This window comes from Macaca thibetana, chromosome 16 (assembly GCF_024542745.1).
Source record: "Macaca thibetana thibetana isolate TM-01 chromosome 16, ASM2454274v1, whole genome shotgun sequence".
Lineage (NCBI taxonomy): Eukaryota > Metazoa > Chordata > Mammalia > Primates > Cercopithecidae > Macaca > Macaca thibetana.
The window spans coordinates 50,796,056-50,813,788 of record NC_065593.1 but is presented as its reverse complement, the minus strand read 5'-3'; the positions used below and the strand labels follow the sequence as shown (position 1 = coordinate 50,813,788).

Genomic DNA, 17,733 nt, shown 5'->3' with positions numbered 1-17,733 from the left:
TGGGCATGTAAAAAAAAAAATGGGGCCGGGCGCAGTGGCTCATGCCTGTAATCCCAGCACTTTGGGAGGCCGAGGCGGGTGGATCACCTGAGGTCAGGAGTTTGAGACCAGCCTGACTAACATGGTGAAACTTCGTCTCTACTAAAAATAAAAAATCAGCCGAGCATGGTGGCGCATGCCTATAATCCCAGCTACGTCGGAGGCTGAGGCAGGAGAATCACTTGAACCCAGGAGGTGGAGGTTGTAGTGAGCCGAGATCGCACCACTGCACTCCAGCCTGGGCGACAGAGCGATACTCCATCTAAAAACAAAACAAAACAAAACAAACAAACAAACAAAGAAAATGAAATGTCAGGGCTTTCTAAATTTATTATGCCAAGGTGAAAATTAAGCCTGGGAAACTGGGTCATGCCATAGAGCTGTTTTTCTTCTCTCCTGCAAGGACTGTTGCTTCCTGACTTGTGTGTTGACATGTTGCACAGTAACCAGACTCCCTTGTTTGTATTCAAACCTGGAGTAAATGACATTGGAGAAGGAGGCCCTTGTGACTGCTGCCTCTTTACAACAGAATGTTAAGCATCCCCACGAGAGTGTAATCAACAGCAGTCAATCAGATCTTACATCTGTACATTAGCCTTTGTATGGAAAACGTTGTAATTCTGTTCGGCACCTCTATTTCTGCCTATATAAATGATCTTCACTTTCCCCCCGCACTGGGAGTACTGATTGCCATTCTTCGGTGTTCGTGTGTCCCCAGAAGACGGCTCTCACGTGCCATGTTTGCAAAAACTCTTTTAACCAGATCCTGAGCCTTTTGATTATTTTAGGTTGACAGACACTGGATTAATCTTCTAAAATTTCTGCTTTCTCTCTTTCATCTGCTCGAAAACCTCCAGAGGACTCTGTTCTGTCTCTAGCTCTTTAGGTGAGTTGTGTGGTTCAGAGCGGGAATCTCATAGCTATTTGTTGAATAAATCCAGCTGGACAGTTGGCGTCTAGGAGTGCTGGCCTGTGGTTCAGTCCAGACTCCACTATCTGCCCCTTTCTGGGTCACTGGGCAGAGCAGAAAGCACTTGGACTTCAGGCTCAGGCAGACCTGGGCTGACATTTCAAGGCCCATATTTTCATTCCAACTTTGTGAGCTCTGATAACTTCCCTAACTGCTCTGAGCTTTGTTTTCTTCACTCTACAGTGGGATACTTGTAACTGCTTTGTAGTGTGGTTATAAGGATGAAAAGACACGACGATATGGGAAGCACATAGTATAATATTTGGTGGCACATAGTAGGTGGTCAAATAACATAGTAGGTGGCACATAGTAGGTGTCTATCTAATTTGGGCATATAGATTTGTGTGTGTGTGAGAGAGAATTAAGTAAAATATTGTATACCAAGTGCCAAGCTTGGTTCTCTGCACATAATAGATGTCAATAAATATTACTTCATGTGACCTTTCTCTGTCCTCTGCAAACATTGTTTTTCACATGGACTGGCCTCTTCCCCACAGGCATAAGCAACACAGTGTTCATATTTTCCTTCTTGTCTCTCCTCTCTCCTTCATCCTAGATATCCTCCTAAAACAAACCTCCGCAAAGAAGGGCGAACTAGGAAAACAAACAACTTGCTTCTTACGTTGGAGAAAACTGCATGCTAACTGATTTGAAGTACAGTAATCCAAACACGGGCTCCTCTTGAATTCATCAAATCCTGTTTTGTGACCCGGTGCTTCATTTACCTAGGATGAAGTCACCACAAAGCTTGTCTATTGCTATGGAGCGGTGGTTCCGTCTTCCAAGGGTGGTCCCCAGACGAGCAGCATCAGTGTCACATGGGAACTTGTTAGAAATGCAGACTCCCCGGCCCGACCCCAGGCCACTTGAATCAGAAACTATGGAGTGGGGCCTGGAAATCTGCATTTTTGCAAGCCCTCTGGGGGTTGCTGGTTAAAGTTTGACAACCGCTGGTGGAGATGTTACGAAAATAGAAGCAGACAATATTTTTAGCATAGAGGTGTACAAACTTCAGTCTTACAGGTTTTAGAAATGCAATTTGGCTCTTTGGGTTGACGTTTTGTGTCATTCAAACTCATTTCTTTGGGGATCCAGCACTTGGGACAGGCCGGTTGTTGGCTGTTGCATTTCTGAAGTTGTACCCAGTTCTCCTGAGCCCACTTCTGTTTCTGAGCGTTTTCTTGTGTTTATCTCTTTTTTTTTGTCACCCAGTCTGGAGTGCAGTGGCGCGATCTCGGTTCACTCCAACCTCCGCCTCCCGGGTTCAAGCAATTCTCCTGCCTCAGCCTCCCAACTAGCTGGGACTACAGGCGCCCGCCACCACACCCAGCTAATTTTTGTATTTTTAGTAGAGATGGGGTTTCACCATGTTGGCCAGGATGGTCTCAATCTCTTGATCTCATGATCCGCTCGCCTCAGCTTCCCAAAGTGCTAGGATTACAGGCATGAGCCACCTTGCCTGGCCTGTTCATCCTCTTTTTCTGGAAAACTGTCTCCCACTTTCCTGCCCATCCAAGTCTTCCCAATCTTAAGTTCCAGACAAAGTCTCTTTGATGGCCCCTCTATATCTCTAAGGCCCAGTCACTTACCCCTCCACTGAGTTACGTGACCTCTTTTTCTGCTCTCAGCTTTTTGAGGGTGGAAATTTCTCCTTTCATCTCTGCATTCCCCATCCCCTTGAGAAGGGCTTTGGTATAACAGGAGTTCAGGAATATCAGACACTTAGAGTAAGTCACCAGGACAAGGTAAGCCATGCCTTGGAGAATATCACCCACATCTGTATAGAGTTACAGGGAAGGGTCCCCATGGGTCTCATTGACTGTATATGGGACCAAGTGGTGGCTGACTGATTGTCATGGCTGAACAGCCAGTGGGACCAGCATGGTTTACACGAAACTCCTGGGCAAGAAGATTTTCTGGCCATCTACTGGCTGCCTTTCAATCTAAACTCATCAGAAATCCCACTGTACAGCCCCCACTTAAGAGTGATAGGAACTGTTACATCACGGAGCGTGTCCAGAGGAATATTCCTGGGGTGGCAAGGGGATCTAGAACCATGCTGAATGCAGAACCATGAGTGAGAAATCTCACATCTGCCACAAAGAACTGAGAATGTGACAGAATGATTAGATTTATCCTGTATGGGACACCTTGGGGAGAACTGGAGAGTAAATGAACTACAGGGCCAACTCTCTGACTTACTTGCCAATATATTGCCAGCCTCTGGCTCAGTCCCTGGCTGGCACAGAGTAGGTACTCAATAAATGTTTGTTGAATGAATGAATGAATGACCCAAAGAAAGCTACAGGGAGAGGTAACACAAAGGTAGATTTGTGAAGACTTTCTAACAATTCTCTATAATGTGAGTGCCTTAAGGCTGAGCTAGCTGCTGTTAATTTTCTGGATACCAGTGTCTTGCACAAAGCGTGGGAAGCTGCTTGTAAGCCACAGGAACTGATGGTGTGAGCTCTCCTGGAAAATGGTGGACTGGATGACTAGTTAGAGGAAGGCCATTAAAGGGGATTTAATGCAAACGGGTACTAGACTAGAGGATCCTGAAGTCCCTTTCGTCCTGGAGATGCTATGTTTTAGGGCCAGCTGAAGCACACACTTGCTGCTTCAAGGGCCCTCGTGGTGAATTCATTCATCTTAGGAATGGGGTCAAAGTAGCATCTTTGTTAGCATAGACTGGAAGCTGGCTAGCTGCCCTTTTCCAGGGTTTATTGAACAAATGGTCACTGGCTTGTTTTAGAAATAAGGGAGGCTATAAAGCTTCTGATGCTCTGAGTGTGTCTGAAGATTAAGGAAATTTAAATTTTGTTCTAGAGTCTCCCAAGCAATGGACAATCAAGGTAGGTGCATTTCAAAGAAATGCAAAAATATTTCAAAAGATGAAAGATCAAAGTTCTTTAGTATGTATCTTCTGTAAACAAGGGTGATGAGGGACTCAATCTGGTGAGAGGGTCAATAGAAAGGAAAGAGGCCTGGGAAGGTGGGTGAGGCCCTGAGAACAGACACCATAAAGTGTTAATCACTGCCTGCCTTAATTAGCCTGTAGACTCCAGTACACAGAAGCATAATTTTATTTCCTGAAAATTGCAAACCATCAGTTTTATTATGAGCCTTTTTTTTCTCACTCCCCAAACTGCTTATCTGTTTCACGTATGCACAGGGAAAGTCTTAATTGCTAACATCTGTTTTATAGGTTGTGTATTGATTTTAATTCAGTTCAAAATACTTAAAATTTTTTTTATTTGATTTCTTCTTTAACCCAAGGAGTATTAAAAAGTGTGTTAGTTTTCACAAACCAAGATCAATTTGGAACTTAGGTTTCACTTTCAGTTTTCTAACAATTTGTATGAAGGAACTTTCCACCTTTTTCTGCCACTTTCCTTCAAAAGGAACCTGGCTATTTATTTTTCCTTATACTTGAAAGTCATCTTCCAGGGCAGATCCCTACCTTTCACTCACCTTTACCTCAAGACCATGGTCCTGGCATTCAAGGCTTTTCATAACCTGGACTCAATGCAACTTTCCAGGGCTTGGGGATAATGTCTCCATTATAAACACCAACACAACTAGACTATTTTCCATTTTCCAAATGTTTGATTGTGTTTATTTTGTTCTCTCTGAGAGAAACTCACTCCCCAACGCTTTATGGAAAATATAATTCAATACACATTTGGAAAATCCCCTACTCCATGAAGTCTTTTTCTGGTCTCTCAGTGAGCTCTCTTCCACCTCAAAATCTTTGCAGCTCTTTTTAAAAAAATACCTCCTTTTACTGTCTTCATAATATCAAGATCATTTACTTTCTTATCTCTCTTATTGAAATCTAAAATCCCCTTCTTACAAGACAGCCTAGATGTGTGTTTGTCCCACACTGGGCACTCTATAAATATCTATCAAAACAAACAAATCATGATTTTTCCCTTTCTGCAATGTGCCTGATTGACTGATATTTTAGGTTTTGCTGCAGTGGGAACAGTCAGAGGTAGGAAAAGAATGTGGGAGTGAGAGAGACTTGCAGGAAATTTTAGGAGTCTTTAGTTCTTGATTATTTCATACACATAAGCTGACAGAAGGGAAAGATTCCACAGCCACAGAAAGTGGGCTGCTTGAAGAAGACCTTGTTTTCTCCGTTTTCCAGGACCCTGCAGTGATGGGAAGCAAGAGGTTAGGGCCTCTTTCATGAGCTCATTAACTCTTTATAGGAAACAAAAACCACTGACTAATAGAGTGATTGTATAACAATTGACATAAATATTAATGAGGAAAATGCCAGTTTTCTTGCACCAACACCCACTAAGCCTTATATAAGGTCTTCAGGAGGAGGAAGATTTTGGTTTCAAGCAGATCCAACTGTGGGCAAAGCAGGATCTCGCCTTTTAGCACCATGACTTCTGACCATTGCAGTTCCCTCCTCAGCAAGCAGGTTTCAGAGGCCAACGCTGCCTCCCTGTGCCTCTTGGCTAATGTGGCACATGCCAACCAAGTCCGCGTGGGGTCGACTCCCCTGGACCGCCCCAGCCTCTGTCTGCCCCCAACCTGCCACACCGCTTGTCCCTTGCCAGGGACCCGCCACATTCCTGGCAACATTGGAATCTGTGGGGCCTACAGCGAAAACACCCTGAATGGACACGAGAAGGAGACTATGCAGTTCCTGAATGACCGCCTGGCCAACTACCTGGAGAAAGTGCGCCAGCTGGAGCGGGACAATGCAGAACTGGAGACCAAACTCCGTGAGAGGAGCAAGTGCCATGAGTCCAGTGTGTGCCCGGACTACCAGTCCTACTTCTGCACCATCCAGGAGCTCCAGCAGGAGGTGAGGTTTGCAGTGCACCAGATCAGGGTTCAGGAATCTACTTACTGCCTGTCGGCCAAATCCGGCCAACCACCTGCTTTTGCAAATAAAGTTTTATTGGTTCATGGCCATGCTCATGCATTTGTGTGTTGTCTGCAGCTGCTTTTGTACTACAGTGGCAGAGTTCAGTCATTGTAATGGAGACTGTATGGTCTGCAAAGCCTAAAATATTTACTATCTGACCCTTTACAAAAAAAGATTACTGACCCTGGGTCAGCAGTGGATTTTTTTTTTTTTTTTTTTTTTTAAATGTGGGAAGAGAATCTCTTGAGTGAAGGTGAATGGGAATTTGTAAAGGGTGAGATGTGGAATTTATCTCTCCAGGATTCTGAGTTCATGCTTACTTAACTTCAGCACATCAAATCCCTAAATCATAGTCACAAAAACCATGCTAATTTCATGAAAACCATGCAAAAACCGTGCTGTGTTTATGACAGTTGCTGTATGCTGAAACTTCCCGTGCAGTAAACAGGGCAAAAGGAGTATTTCCTAACATCCTTGCCAAGGCAGTGTCTATCCACACAACAGCATCAGCATCTTATGCATATCTGTTGTCACTTTTGATTATCCAGCTAAAGCTTCTGAAGAGCCTACATCTTAGTTTCAGAGCCAGGAAGACAAGGAATGTCAAAATAGGGGTTACAGAAACCTGGCTAGATTCAGAGAAGACCTGTAGGGAGGTTGGACAACCAGAGGAAAGAACTTCTTTAGAACAGATCCTACTTTATCTAAAACATTCATAGTTAGTCCACTGTTCTGTGGCCTAGATTCTGGATTTTTTGTTTGTTTGTTTGTTTGTTTTTGAGACAGCGTCTCACTCTGTCACCCAGGCTGGAGTGCAGTGGTGCAATCTCAGCTCACTGCAACCTCTGCCTCCCGGGTTCAAGTGATTCTCGTGTATCAGCTTACTGAGTAGCTGGGGTTAAAAGCGTTCACCACCACTCCTAGCTAACTTTTGTATTTTTAGTAGAGATGGGGTTTCACCATATTGGCCAGGCTGGTCTCGAACTCCTGACCTCAGGTGATCCACCTGCCTTGGCCTCCCAAAGTGCTGGGATTACAGCTGTGAGCCACTGTGCCTGGCCAGATCTTCTTATTTATATTGGGCTAAGCATCCTATCTGGCAAAATGACAGCAAATCTTTGTTATATGTTCAGTTTGCTACTGTCTTCCATCTCCTGGTTCCTTTGACTCTATGTCTTCATCCTTTTCCAAGAAGTCTCTTGCAAATCTTTCCTCCCACACCACAAAAACATCTCTTGCATGTTTGGGAGTTTGTGTTGTCCAGGGGGATGCTGTAGGTTCAACTTCAGCCAATAAAACTTCCTCTCACCTGAGGCTATAGGCGTCTCTGGGATCAGTAAGTCACTTATTGAACCTATTTTCTTATCCCAGATTCTGTGCACCAAATCGGAGAACAATAGGCTGGTTGTGCAAATAGACAATGCCAAACTGGCCGCGGATGACTTCAGGACCAAGTGAGTTGGGGTTGGACGGGGATGGGAAGGAGCCAAGTGAGTTGGGGTTGGATGGGGATGGGACAATGCCAAGTTGGCTGCTTCTGTCTCATGTGGCATCGGATGTCATCGACCCAGACCCCAACCCAGTAGTTACAGCAGGAGAGAACAAAAGGCATTAAGCTCAAGATCCTGAAAAACTATCCACTCTCCAGTGGTTTAGCATTAACAGTTTACAACATGTGCTAGAATGCATCATCCACCTGGTAAGAAACTTGTGAAGCGGGGGGCAGGGATAGCATCTCCTCTGCAGGTGGGGACCCTTGAGGCTGGGGGTGCTGGTGTGACTTGCCAAAAATCGTGTGGGTACTGAGTGGCAGAGCTGGGACTTGGCCTTAAATTTTGTACCAAATTTTCCTTTATTGAAAATTTCCTGAGAAACTGTTGCTTTAATAAGGATATGTTTCTGTGCTGCAGCTTGATTAATTTGTGAGTGCTGATAATTCATAGCAGAAATCATGCTCCATAGCCTAAGACAAAAACATGTGAAAGTCAAAGGGTTGACACCACCTAAGGAGGGTCTACCCTGGGTGCTGGAAGGGGCACTGGGTTTTATCATCTTTCTTCAGGGCACTGCAAGTCTCACTCTTCTAGAGCTAAAGAAAGCCATTTCCTTGGCCGGGCGCGGTGGCTCAAGCCTGTAATCCCAGCACTTTGGGAGGCTGAGGCGGGCGGATCCCGAGGTCAGGAGATCGAGACCATCCTGGCTAACACGGTGAAACCCCGTCTCTACTAAAAAAATACAAAAAACTAGCCGGGCAAGGTGGCGGGCGCCTGTAGTCCCAGCTATTCGGGAGGCTGAGGCAGGAGAATGGCGTAAACCTGGGAGGCGGAGCTTGCAGTGAGCTGAGATTGGGCCACTGCACTCCAGCCTGGGCGACGAGACTCCGTCTCAAAAAAAAAAAAAAAAAAAAAAAGAAAGCCATTTCCTTCCCCTCATTCTGGCAATGTGGCTTTTACTCTAAGAGGGAATCCAGGGTCCCTTTGAGTATGGGGCTTGTGGAGAGGGGTCTGCAGTGATTCCACCGTGTTGCAAAGACCTGGTTACTTTGCCACCTCCCTTTTGGGCCATCTGTCTGTAAAGGCAGGTGCTGGCTGTGTGTCCATCACAGTATCCTCAGTACCAGCTGCTCCCCCTGGTTCATCTCGGGTGCTTAGTATTGACTGAGTGGGGAATATCCTGTTGCTTTCTGGGCTTTGAGCACACTACACAGGAAAAGCCAACTCACGATTAGATGGCGAAAGGCAGAACAGTGGACTTACAGCTGCGAGCTGGGAGTCATGTCCTGGTGCCCCTTCCTGCTCTGTAACTGTGACTCCTGCACTTTCCCTGTTACAGGTATGAGACAGAGTGCTTGCTGCACCAGCTGGTGGAGGCTGACATCTGTGGCCTGCGCAGGGTGCTGGACAACCTCACCCTCGCCAAGTGTGACCTGGAGGCCCAGCTGGAGTCCCTGAAGGAAGAGCTGCTTTGCCTCAAGAAAAACCATGAGCAGGTGTGTGACCCCTGGTGTGATGCATTGAGACTTTCTGGAGGTGAATTCAGGCTCATCTGGGGGAAAAAATGGAGGCTTCCTTCTGCCTGGGATTGAAGCTTTGCAGGTGAGCTCTGGCTTTTGGTGGGAGATTGCTTCTCGTCCACAGCTTCTGGAAGCTGCTGGGCTGGTGCAGGCAGCGGTTTATCTTCAGAGGAGCACAGGGAAATTACTGGGGAGGATGGAAAGTGGGAGTTGAGAGTTTGGGTGAAGGGCAGTGGGGGGCTCTGCAGGCGGGTCATACTTCATACTCCTCTGATGCCTACAGGAAGCCCGCACTCTGAGGGGTCAGCTGGGAGACAAGCTCCGGATTGAGCTGGACATTGAGCCCACCATTGACCTGAGTAGGGTGCTGGGGGAGATGCGAGGCCAGTACGAGGCCATGGTGGAGACCAACCGCCAGGATGTGGAGCAGTGGTTCCAAGCCCAGGTGAGGGGGACTGCTAAGCAGTGGGGATTGGCCTCCATCTGGGCAGGGAGGTGACCGTGTCTCTCTGTGCTCCAGTCTGAAGGCATCAGCCTGCAGGCCATGTCCTGCTCCGAGGAGCTGCAGTGCTGCCAGTCGGAGATCCTGGAGTTGAGACGCTCGGTGAACGCCCTGGAGGTGGAGCTTCGGGCTCAGCACACGCTGGTGAGTCCCTCTGTATGCACGGGAGACCCAGCGTGGCTCTCACTACCCATGAGCAGCTCTCTAGGGTCAGTACAGGCCTCAAACACCAACCACGGACTCAGCTTAAACCTTGGTTTCATCTCTTTTTTAAGCACTTCCCTGTAGATGTGGATGTTGAGTGAATCAATATTAACTCAGGTCAGAGGGCTCTGATCTTAAAGGTCTACCATGAAGAGTGTTAGTTATTCTGGCCGAGGACAGCTAAAGGGAGTTAGATTGCCCTATGGACCTGGCAATGTCTTGGGGTGTCACAATCTTAAGAGGTTGGAGGCAGAGATCCATGAGTTTTAACTTGTTTCCTTCTTTCTTTGATATTATAGAAGGACTGTCTACAGAACTCCCTGTGTGAAGCTGAGGACCGCTACGGCACAGAACTGGCCCAGATGCAGAGCCTCATCAACAATGTGGAGGAACAGCTGTCTGAGATCCGGGCCGACCTGGAGCGGCAGAACCAGGAGTACCAGGTGCTGCTGGACGTGAAGGCCCGGCTGGAGAATGAGATTGCCACATACCGGAACCTTCTGGAGAGTGAGGACTGCAAGTATGTGCCCTATTGTTGTCTATGTTAACACCGTGTGCAAAAACAGATAACTTCTCTTGGGAATGACCTAAAAGGAGCTCTGGAGGCCTGGTGGGGGTGGCATTGCAGATCCCATCTTTGGAGACAAACTTGCTACCAGTAGGCCTGGTGAGCTAATGCCTGCCTAGACGTAGATGAGGGTGCGTGGGAGTTTTCAGGTCATGGCATTTGTTTTGCTGACAATGTTGTGCTCCCTGTTGCCGGCTACTCCCAAAGAGGGCTAAAATACTGAGTGCCCAGCACATTCAGGTTTTGCTAAATTCTCTCTAGGAGAAGTATTACAGTAATGAGTATTCTTTGTGCTGATAGCATTTAAAGTATTGCTAAGGGCATGTCACTTACTCTTTCATTTTAGTTCCCTGTGAAAAGGGTCAGAGGGCCGATATACCCCTTTAAGCACTAAGGAACACTATGAGGGGCTGTGTTTAAATGGAATCAGTGGCTGACATCTGGGCAGTTCTTGTTCCTCTGGCCTTTCTGCCTTTCTGCTGTGTTCCTTCCACGTGGGACGTGACCCTGGCCTGGTACACAGGTACACTCAGTTCTGGCCCCAGCTCCACTGTGGACTATGGGCATTGCCCCTTTCAGGCTTAGAGGGACCTCTAAGGTCTAAAGTCCTCTTTCGCTCTTTAATTCTAACGTGTCTATAATATACTTTTGTCTTTCACATACTTCTCATGCCAATGTTTCAAACATCTTTTTTCTCTATGCAGATTTCCCTGCAACCCATGTGCGACCCCAGCCTTCAGCACTCCCAGTCCAGCCCCAGCAGCCTGTGCCCCCTGCTCCTGGGCCACCCATGGGCTCTGCTCATCAACTGGATACTGACACACTCCTCAGCCCAAGGTGCTGGGAAAGGGGAGGTGTCTTCAGCTCGTTAGGCTCTGCTCTGCAGGCCTGCTACCTGGGCCTTGCCTCCTTGGCCAGCCAGGCAGGAGACTGAAGAGAGACAGTGCCACTCTGTGGATAGGTGTTTGAGTCCAGCAGCTCAGCCCCTGTGACTGAATTTGTGTTTCTTCCCCTCAAGGTGTCTCGAGTGCGCCATTTTCTCTCTTCTGTTGCCTCCTGATCTCTCTGAGATGGGGCAGGCACCCTTGTTTTTATTTTGCTATTAAACTTTTCTTCTGTAGCAGAATGAGCCCAGTGCAGTCTGGCCTCAGCATCTCCATCCCATGCTGAGAGCCTTGCTGGGAACTCTTTGAGCCACATGCTTCTGTAGACGGGGGTTGTGGCTGGTTCACCAGAGTGGTTCTGGGAGATGGCAAAGCCAGTGAAGGCTGGAGTTAAAAATGGGACGCGGCAAAGTGGCACAGAGGAGAGATACCCAACCTTGGACTTCACCGAGTGTATTTGGAGACAGATTTACAGATAGAACTTTTAAAATATAGACGCTAAGTAAAATTTCCCTTTTATCTGGATAAGCCACCTGGTCCTTGTGTAAAGGAAGAGCTCAAGTCTGCGGCACCACAGACCGCTGCAAAACTCTGAAAATATTAAGTGATGGTAATTGCTATCAGTCTAGAAAGACCCAAACAACCTGACTCATCCAAGCTCCCCAGTAAGCCCCACTGGTGGGTTCTGGCAGCTGTCTGGCTTGGAATTTGTAGACTATAGAACATGAACCAGAAGCCCCAGGACAGGTAACTTAAATTGAGCTTTTAGAATGACATGCCCATTATGAGCAAGGCACTGGCTGGGGCTTCGCCGACATTGTGTCACAGAGCCCCACATCAGCCCTGCAAAGCAGCAGCAGCTGTTATTATTCTCAGCTGGTGGCTGAGTCAAGACTTGAAACCCAGTCTCTTTGAACCAGAACCAAAGCCCGTTCTTTGGAAGCTTTGAGGGGGAAACAAATTAAACATGAGAAGGTTTAGGGCAGTGGTTCTTAAAGCATGGTCCTCCAGCCAGTAGCACTGGCATTACCTGAGAACTTGCTAGACATGCACATTCTTGAGCACCAGCCCTGACTTTCTGAACCAGCAGTCTGCTTTATCATGACTTGCAGGTGATTCTGATGTTGGTTCAAGTTCGAGAACCACTGGGTTAGGGGATTTATTTGAGGAGTGAGCCCTTGACTAGCCAGATCCTCTACAGAAAGGGCTGACCTTGCCCTCCTGATATGTCCTCCAGTGAGGAATCCTTCATACCATCAGATCAGAATAGAGCCTTTCTCTTTTACATTGCAAGACTCTGAAAATGTTAAATGATGGTTATTTCTATCAGTCTAGGACGAAAGGCCCAAACAAGCTGACCCATCCAACCTCCCCAATAACTCCCGTTGGTGAGTCCTTCTGGAAACTGCTCAGCTTGGAATTCGTAGACAATATAACATGAATCAAAAGCTCCATATTTTGATATCCATGGCTGAGAATCAGCACATCCCCAGAATTCAGCGTTACAGCTGGCCAGAGAAGCAGAGTTCCCCATCCTTGGAGACAAGAGAGGCTTCAGAATCACTGGTGGGGATGTTGAGGGGAACACTTAGGGAACTGATGGGGCTGGTTGAGATGGCTGTAAGAGGTCTTCTAGCCCCCACAACTCTGTACATCCCTGCTTTATAAGTCTTATTGATCAGTGAATCCACAAGCATTGAAGTGGAATCACCAAACCTACTTTAGGAGCTGGTTTTGGTCTTCCCTTTCTGTTCTGTGAATTCTCTGAATCACTGTAGTTTGCTGAAAAAGTTACAAGTACAGCTGGTTCTGGTTTAATCCAGGTCTTCCTGATACAGAGCTGTGGTGCCGGAGTGATCACAGTCCCTAGCCCCAAGGCTGGAGGGAGCTTAAGTGAGAATCTGGTTGCTCTGCCTCCAACTGCTCTCAAGCCCAGCGTCCTACTTGTTGGTCACTGCTCATGTACATAGGACTGATCTGCTTGAGAGACATTAGGATTTACAGCATAGGAAGCCCAGGAAGGGTCAGAGGTGGCCACACCCTCCCTTCCTCTGTTCTTTTTCTCAAGTGGTAAAAGTGTTTTGGCACATGTGACACACCCTTTGGGCACCTACCCAAGAGAAGCTCTCAATAATGAACAGTGATCTCGATTAGTCTTAATTTAGCATCTGACCCAGCTGCCCTCACCTCCTTTGTACTTAAATAGCTCCTTTCATCCAGCAAGTTCAAAGCTGTCTAACAAAATAAACCCACTTATTCTTGCACCATGACAGCGTAGGCAAGCATTGTCCTTCCCATTTAAGGGAGAGAGAGAGAAGGTGAGTCATTCAGTGGTTGAGGGATTCTGCTGGTGACATAAAGTGAGTCAGTGGGGCCCCAGGGTGATTGACCTGTGTTTCTTAAGTTCACATCCAGTGCTCTCTCATTTCTAATTAAAAGATTAGCTTTGATAAGACAGTACATGTGTGTGTGTGCACACGCGTCTGTGTGTTTGTTGTATGTGAAGAGTTTCCCTGGAAACCACACAGGTCCTCATTACCATCACCATCACCAGAATCATCATCATCATCATAAAGTCATATAGCTTCATCATCATCATCATCGTCATAGAAGCATATATCCATCAAACTCTTACTATGAGCCAGGCGCTGGTTTACATCATAGCTACAATCATATGGGTAAACTCATTTAATCATTACAGCAATCCTAGAAAGCCAATGCTATTGTTTCCTCATTTTGCAAACAAGGAGCCAAGACTCAGAGAGGTTAAGTAACATGCCCAAGGTCACACAGCTATTAGGTGGTGAAGCCAGGATTCAGATCCAAGCAGCCTGCCTCCGGCAACTGTGCTCTTAACCACTGTGCTTTACAGAGGCCAAGTCTCAGATTTTGTCAACAGGATGATAGAATCATAATAACCCAATTGTTTTGATTCCTTTCCTTGAAGGAAATGAGTATGTTTATGTTAGAAGAAACGTTTCTGAGAATTTATACAACCAAGGGTGGTACAAGGAATGAAAGTCCTTTAGTATCACAGGATCTTGAAGCTTGAGGACTCTGGTAATTTTAATAAACTGAGAGTTGCCAAAGAAGCTCAACTCACCTCCTGCCATGGTAAAACCACCTTGTCTACTGAGAAAGAGGAGGAGGAAAATAGAATCTATAGATGTTCATTGTTTCACCATTTACAAAGCACTTGTTAAAGTACTTTGTGTTGTATCCAAATGGAGGCCCCAAACAACCCTGAGAGAGGGGAACAGGCATCACAATCCCCCTTGTGCAGAGGGAGAACTACAGTTGTAGGGAGGTGAAATGACCCCTCTGCACCTCACGGCAGGTGAGGGGCAGCTCCATGCACCCAACCCCAAGTCTTCTCATTTCTGTTCCCCTGCTCTTTCCCTGTTCCCAACTGTGAGGGCCTTGCTGGAGGTACATGTGGATAAAACTTCACATTCACGCCACTCTGAAATCCTGGATGGATTTTACGGGAAAGGCATCCTAGGGTCTGGGATCTCGCTAGGGGTGATCTTCTCAGTGCTGTCCCCCATTAGCATTTTAGACTCAGCTTCTGACCTTTCGCCATCGCCTGGAAGCTCCCCTGTTTGATGCTGGTTATTGCATCCAAATGTCCCTTTCCCTTCTTCCTCCCTAGTTCTTGGACATCCTATACAACCTGCCTCAGTGATTCACATTGGTCTCCAAGGCCCTCTGCCCTCAGGAGGTCTCTCTGGTCTCAAGGGGGCACAACTGTGTCCACTCACCAGCAGGACTGCGTACTCCCTCTGTTTCCCTCTACCAGCCTTATTCCCCTTTCTATTTCCTCTGTCAATTTACTTGATTTACTGTGGTTACTTTTCTTTTTCTGCCCCACACCACATCCCTGGAATGATTTCTTATACTGCACCTGGCAATAAGCATGTTTCATTTGCTTTGAAACTTACCTTGACTCCCATGGATCCTGTGGGGATGCCACAGGGCTGAAGAGATGGGCCATCACCACTGCCTCTCCTGTGGTCTGCAAAGCAACAAGAACCAGATGCCGAAACAATTCATTACCCTGCCTGGCTGAAGACTAGATTATTAAAGGGAACAAGATTCTAATGAGAACAGTTCTCTGAATCCTGCTTGAGTCACTTAGAGAGCGAAGCACAAACAACTCTTTGGGATACAAGTGCATAACCTGAAATAGCTTCATCCCCTCGCCATGTGGCTGAAAATCATGAGCTGGATTGGAATGCCCTAAATGGGGTTTGGGTCAGGGTGGGTGTAGGAAGAAATGGAGTGGGTAGGGGAAGGAGATATTTTTGGGTGAAGGCCCAATCACATTACATTATGTTAGCTGTGGACCTGTCTGCTTAGCAGGACTCAGAGTTCCCGGGTGGTGGGGACATGACATGCCCCCACTCTCCACAATGTCCCCCGCCCCTGGGACTGTAGATGTGCAGATGCACACAGTAGATGTTCAACAAGTGACTAATGCCCATAATGTCACACGTACATTTTTCTTTTTATTTATTTTTAATTTTTAGATGGGGTCTTGCTGTTGCCCAAGTTGGAGTGCCGTGGCATGATCTTGGCTCACTGTAACCTCAAATTCATGGGCTCAAGCAATCCTCCTGCCTCAGCCTCCAGAACATCTGGGACTAAAGTGTGCTCCACCAAGCCTGGCTCGTTTTTAAATTTTATTTTATTTTAATTTTTTTTAGATGGAGTTTCGCTCTTGTTGCCCAGGCTGGAGAGCAATGTTACGATCTCTGCTCACCGCAACCTCCGCCTCTTGGGTTCAAGCGATTTTCCTGCCTCAGCCTCCCAAGTGGCTGGGATTACAGGCATGTGCCACCACGCCCGGCTAATTTTGAAACTCATTTTTAATATTTTTTTGTAGACATGGGGTCTCGTTAAGTTGCCCAGGCTAGTCTTGAACTCATGGGCTCAAGTGATCCTCCCACCTCAGCCTCCCAAAGTGCTGAGATTACAGATGCAAGCCACTGTGCCCAGTACCCATTTTCTATTTACATTGAATACAAACATATTTCCAAATGTCCATCTTACACCTTCTAAATATCTCATCTCCTTAACTTCTGGCTATTTCTCATACATATTGGGGACCCATCTTGGCCTGAATTGTTCATAAAAAACTTTTTTTTCACCAGAACTACGATTCTTTTGTTTTAGTTTAGTCTTATGCTCAGCATAGAGAAGCTGTGTAATAAATGTGTTCTGAATTAAATTGAACTAAATAATGAATGTGGGTTTGATAGCCCACTGACTGCTCAATTTCTCCTTGAATGAAAAAAATTTGCAACTATTCCAACTAGGAAACTAAGAGAATACATGAATTCTATCCCTTGCCTGTGTGAGGTCATGGGGACCTTACAACCCTGGGGTCCCATTTTCCCCACTAATTCAAGGAGCAAGTTCACTCAAGCCCACTGAGATCTTAGAAACACTGCAAGAAAGAAGCTAGATTTACAAGAGATGGCAGCATTGTGTTTACTCACCAGCCAGTCTCTCTGTGGTCCCCATCCTGAATTCTTGTGCCACTTCACATTCTGCAGGGCAACCAGCAGGGAGAAAAAGGAATCTCTAGGAGTAACCAGAAGATAACAGGGGTCGCTTGTTCTCTCCTGCATCTTCTATGTGGCTGTTGACGGGCCATGACCTGCAGCCAGTGCAGGACTGACTCTCCCTGCTTCATTTCTCCTTTCTTCTCTTCCCACTCCTTATTCCTTCAGGAACAGGCAGTGTTGCTCCTTTTAGACCTTACACTGCCTGGGTGTAGATGGCAGTATATTTCTCAGCCACAAACAAATCTTAAGCTGGATCACAGAGGTGATGCTTTGGTCTGGACACCTTGGAACAATGTCACTTCTTTCAGAGGCCTCAGAAGCTGCAGTCCCATGTCCATAGATCTTTTGAGTCAACTTGATTTATGCCTTGCAGGACACTCAGCATGGTGGGCCACTCCTCAGTCTATTGGCTTATTTTGCCTTGGCTTCTTCTCAGCTTTGCATTCTCCAGGTTAGCCCCTTGGAAGCTGGGCTAACTTTGTCTGATTTGTTGCATGATTCTGAAGATTCTTCCCTCCTAACTTTCTTCCTTGTCTCTTCTTTTTCTTGTTATCTCTCCTCGTCTCCATCTCTTTCCATTTTTCTGATCTCTCTGCATTGTACAAAAATTCTATGTTTGCTTTCTTGTCAATCCATTCCTTGAATCTTCTCATACTTAGAGCCTAAACACTCTTCTTTGACTACAGTCTCCATGAGGCTATGCCGGCCAGTCAGTAGATAGGACCCAAGAGCTTGGAGAAAACTGCTGGCATTTAGTCTGGGCTTAGGTTAAAGCCTCCCTGGCTGGGGAAGAAGAAAGGGCTGAGGAAATAGCTGCTTGCTGGAAAGCCAGTGCTTGGAGCAGGCTGACAAGAGTTAGGAAGCAGAAGGCCTGTGCTGTCATCTATAAGCTAGTGCTCATCAATCAGATGCATGAGCCTTTCCATTCACCCCAAGCCCAGATGAAATGAGACAGAAGCTCCCCACAGACAGCTGCCGCCTAGCCTTGCGTCCTTCCTCTGGAAAGTCTCAAGGGTAACAGCCTGTAGACCCGCCTATTTCTCCACGTTTAATTGTCTTGCAAGGAAACAAAGAAGTATAGATTTTATTATAAGT

At 46.6% G+C, this 17,733-nt stretch overlaps 3 protein-coding genes across 3 annotated transcripts in view; 1 reads left to right on the top strand and 2 right to left on the bottom strand.

The window, feature by feature from the left end:
• The window catches only part of LOC126938621 (eukaryotic translation initiation factor 1), a 1,120,764-nt gene that overhangs the window by 267,917 nt on the left and 835,114 nt on the right, over nt 1-17,733 (bottom strand). The window lies entirely within an intron of this gene.
• Nucleotides 1-17,733, bottom strand: part of CNP (2',3'-cyclic nucleotide 3' phosphodiesterase) — a 736,460-nt gene that overhangs the window by 556,045 nt on the left and 162,682 nt on the right. The window lies entirely within an intron of this gene.
• LOC126938511 (keratin, type I cuticular Ha7-like) lies at nt 5,406-11,003 on the top strand. The gene is made up of 7 exons (XM_050762794.1): nt 5,406-5,834; nt 7,269-7,351; nt 8,730-8,886; nt 9,194-9,355; nt 9,431-9,556; nt 9,916-10,136; nt 10,889-11,003. The coding sequence occupies exons 1-7, from the start codon at nt 5,406-5,408 to the stop codon at nt 11,001-11,003; spliced, it is 1,293 nt and encodes a 430-aa protein (XP_050618751.1).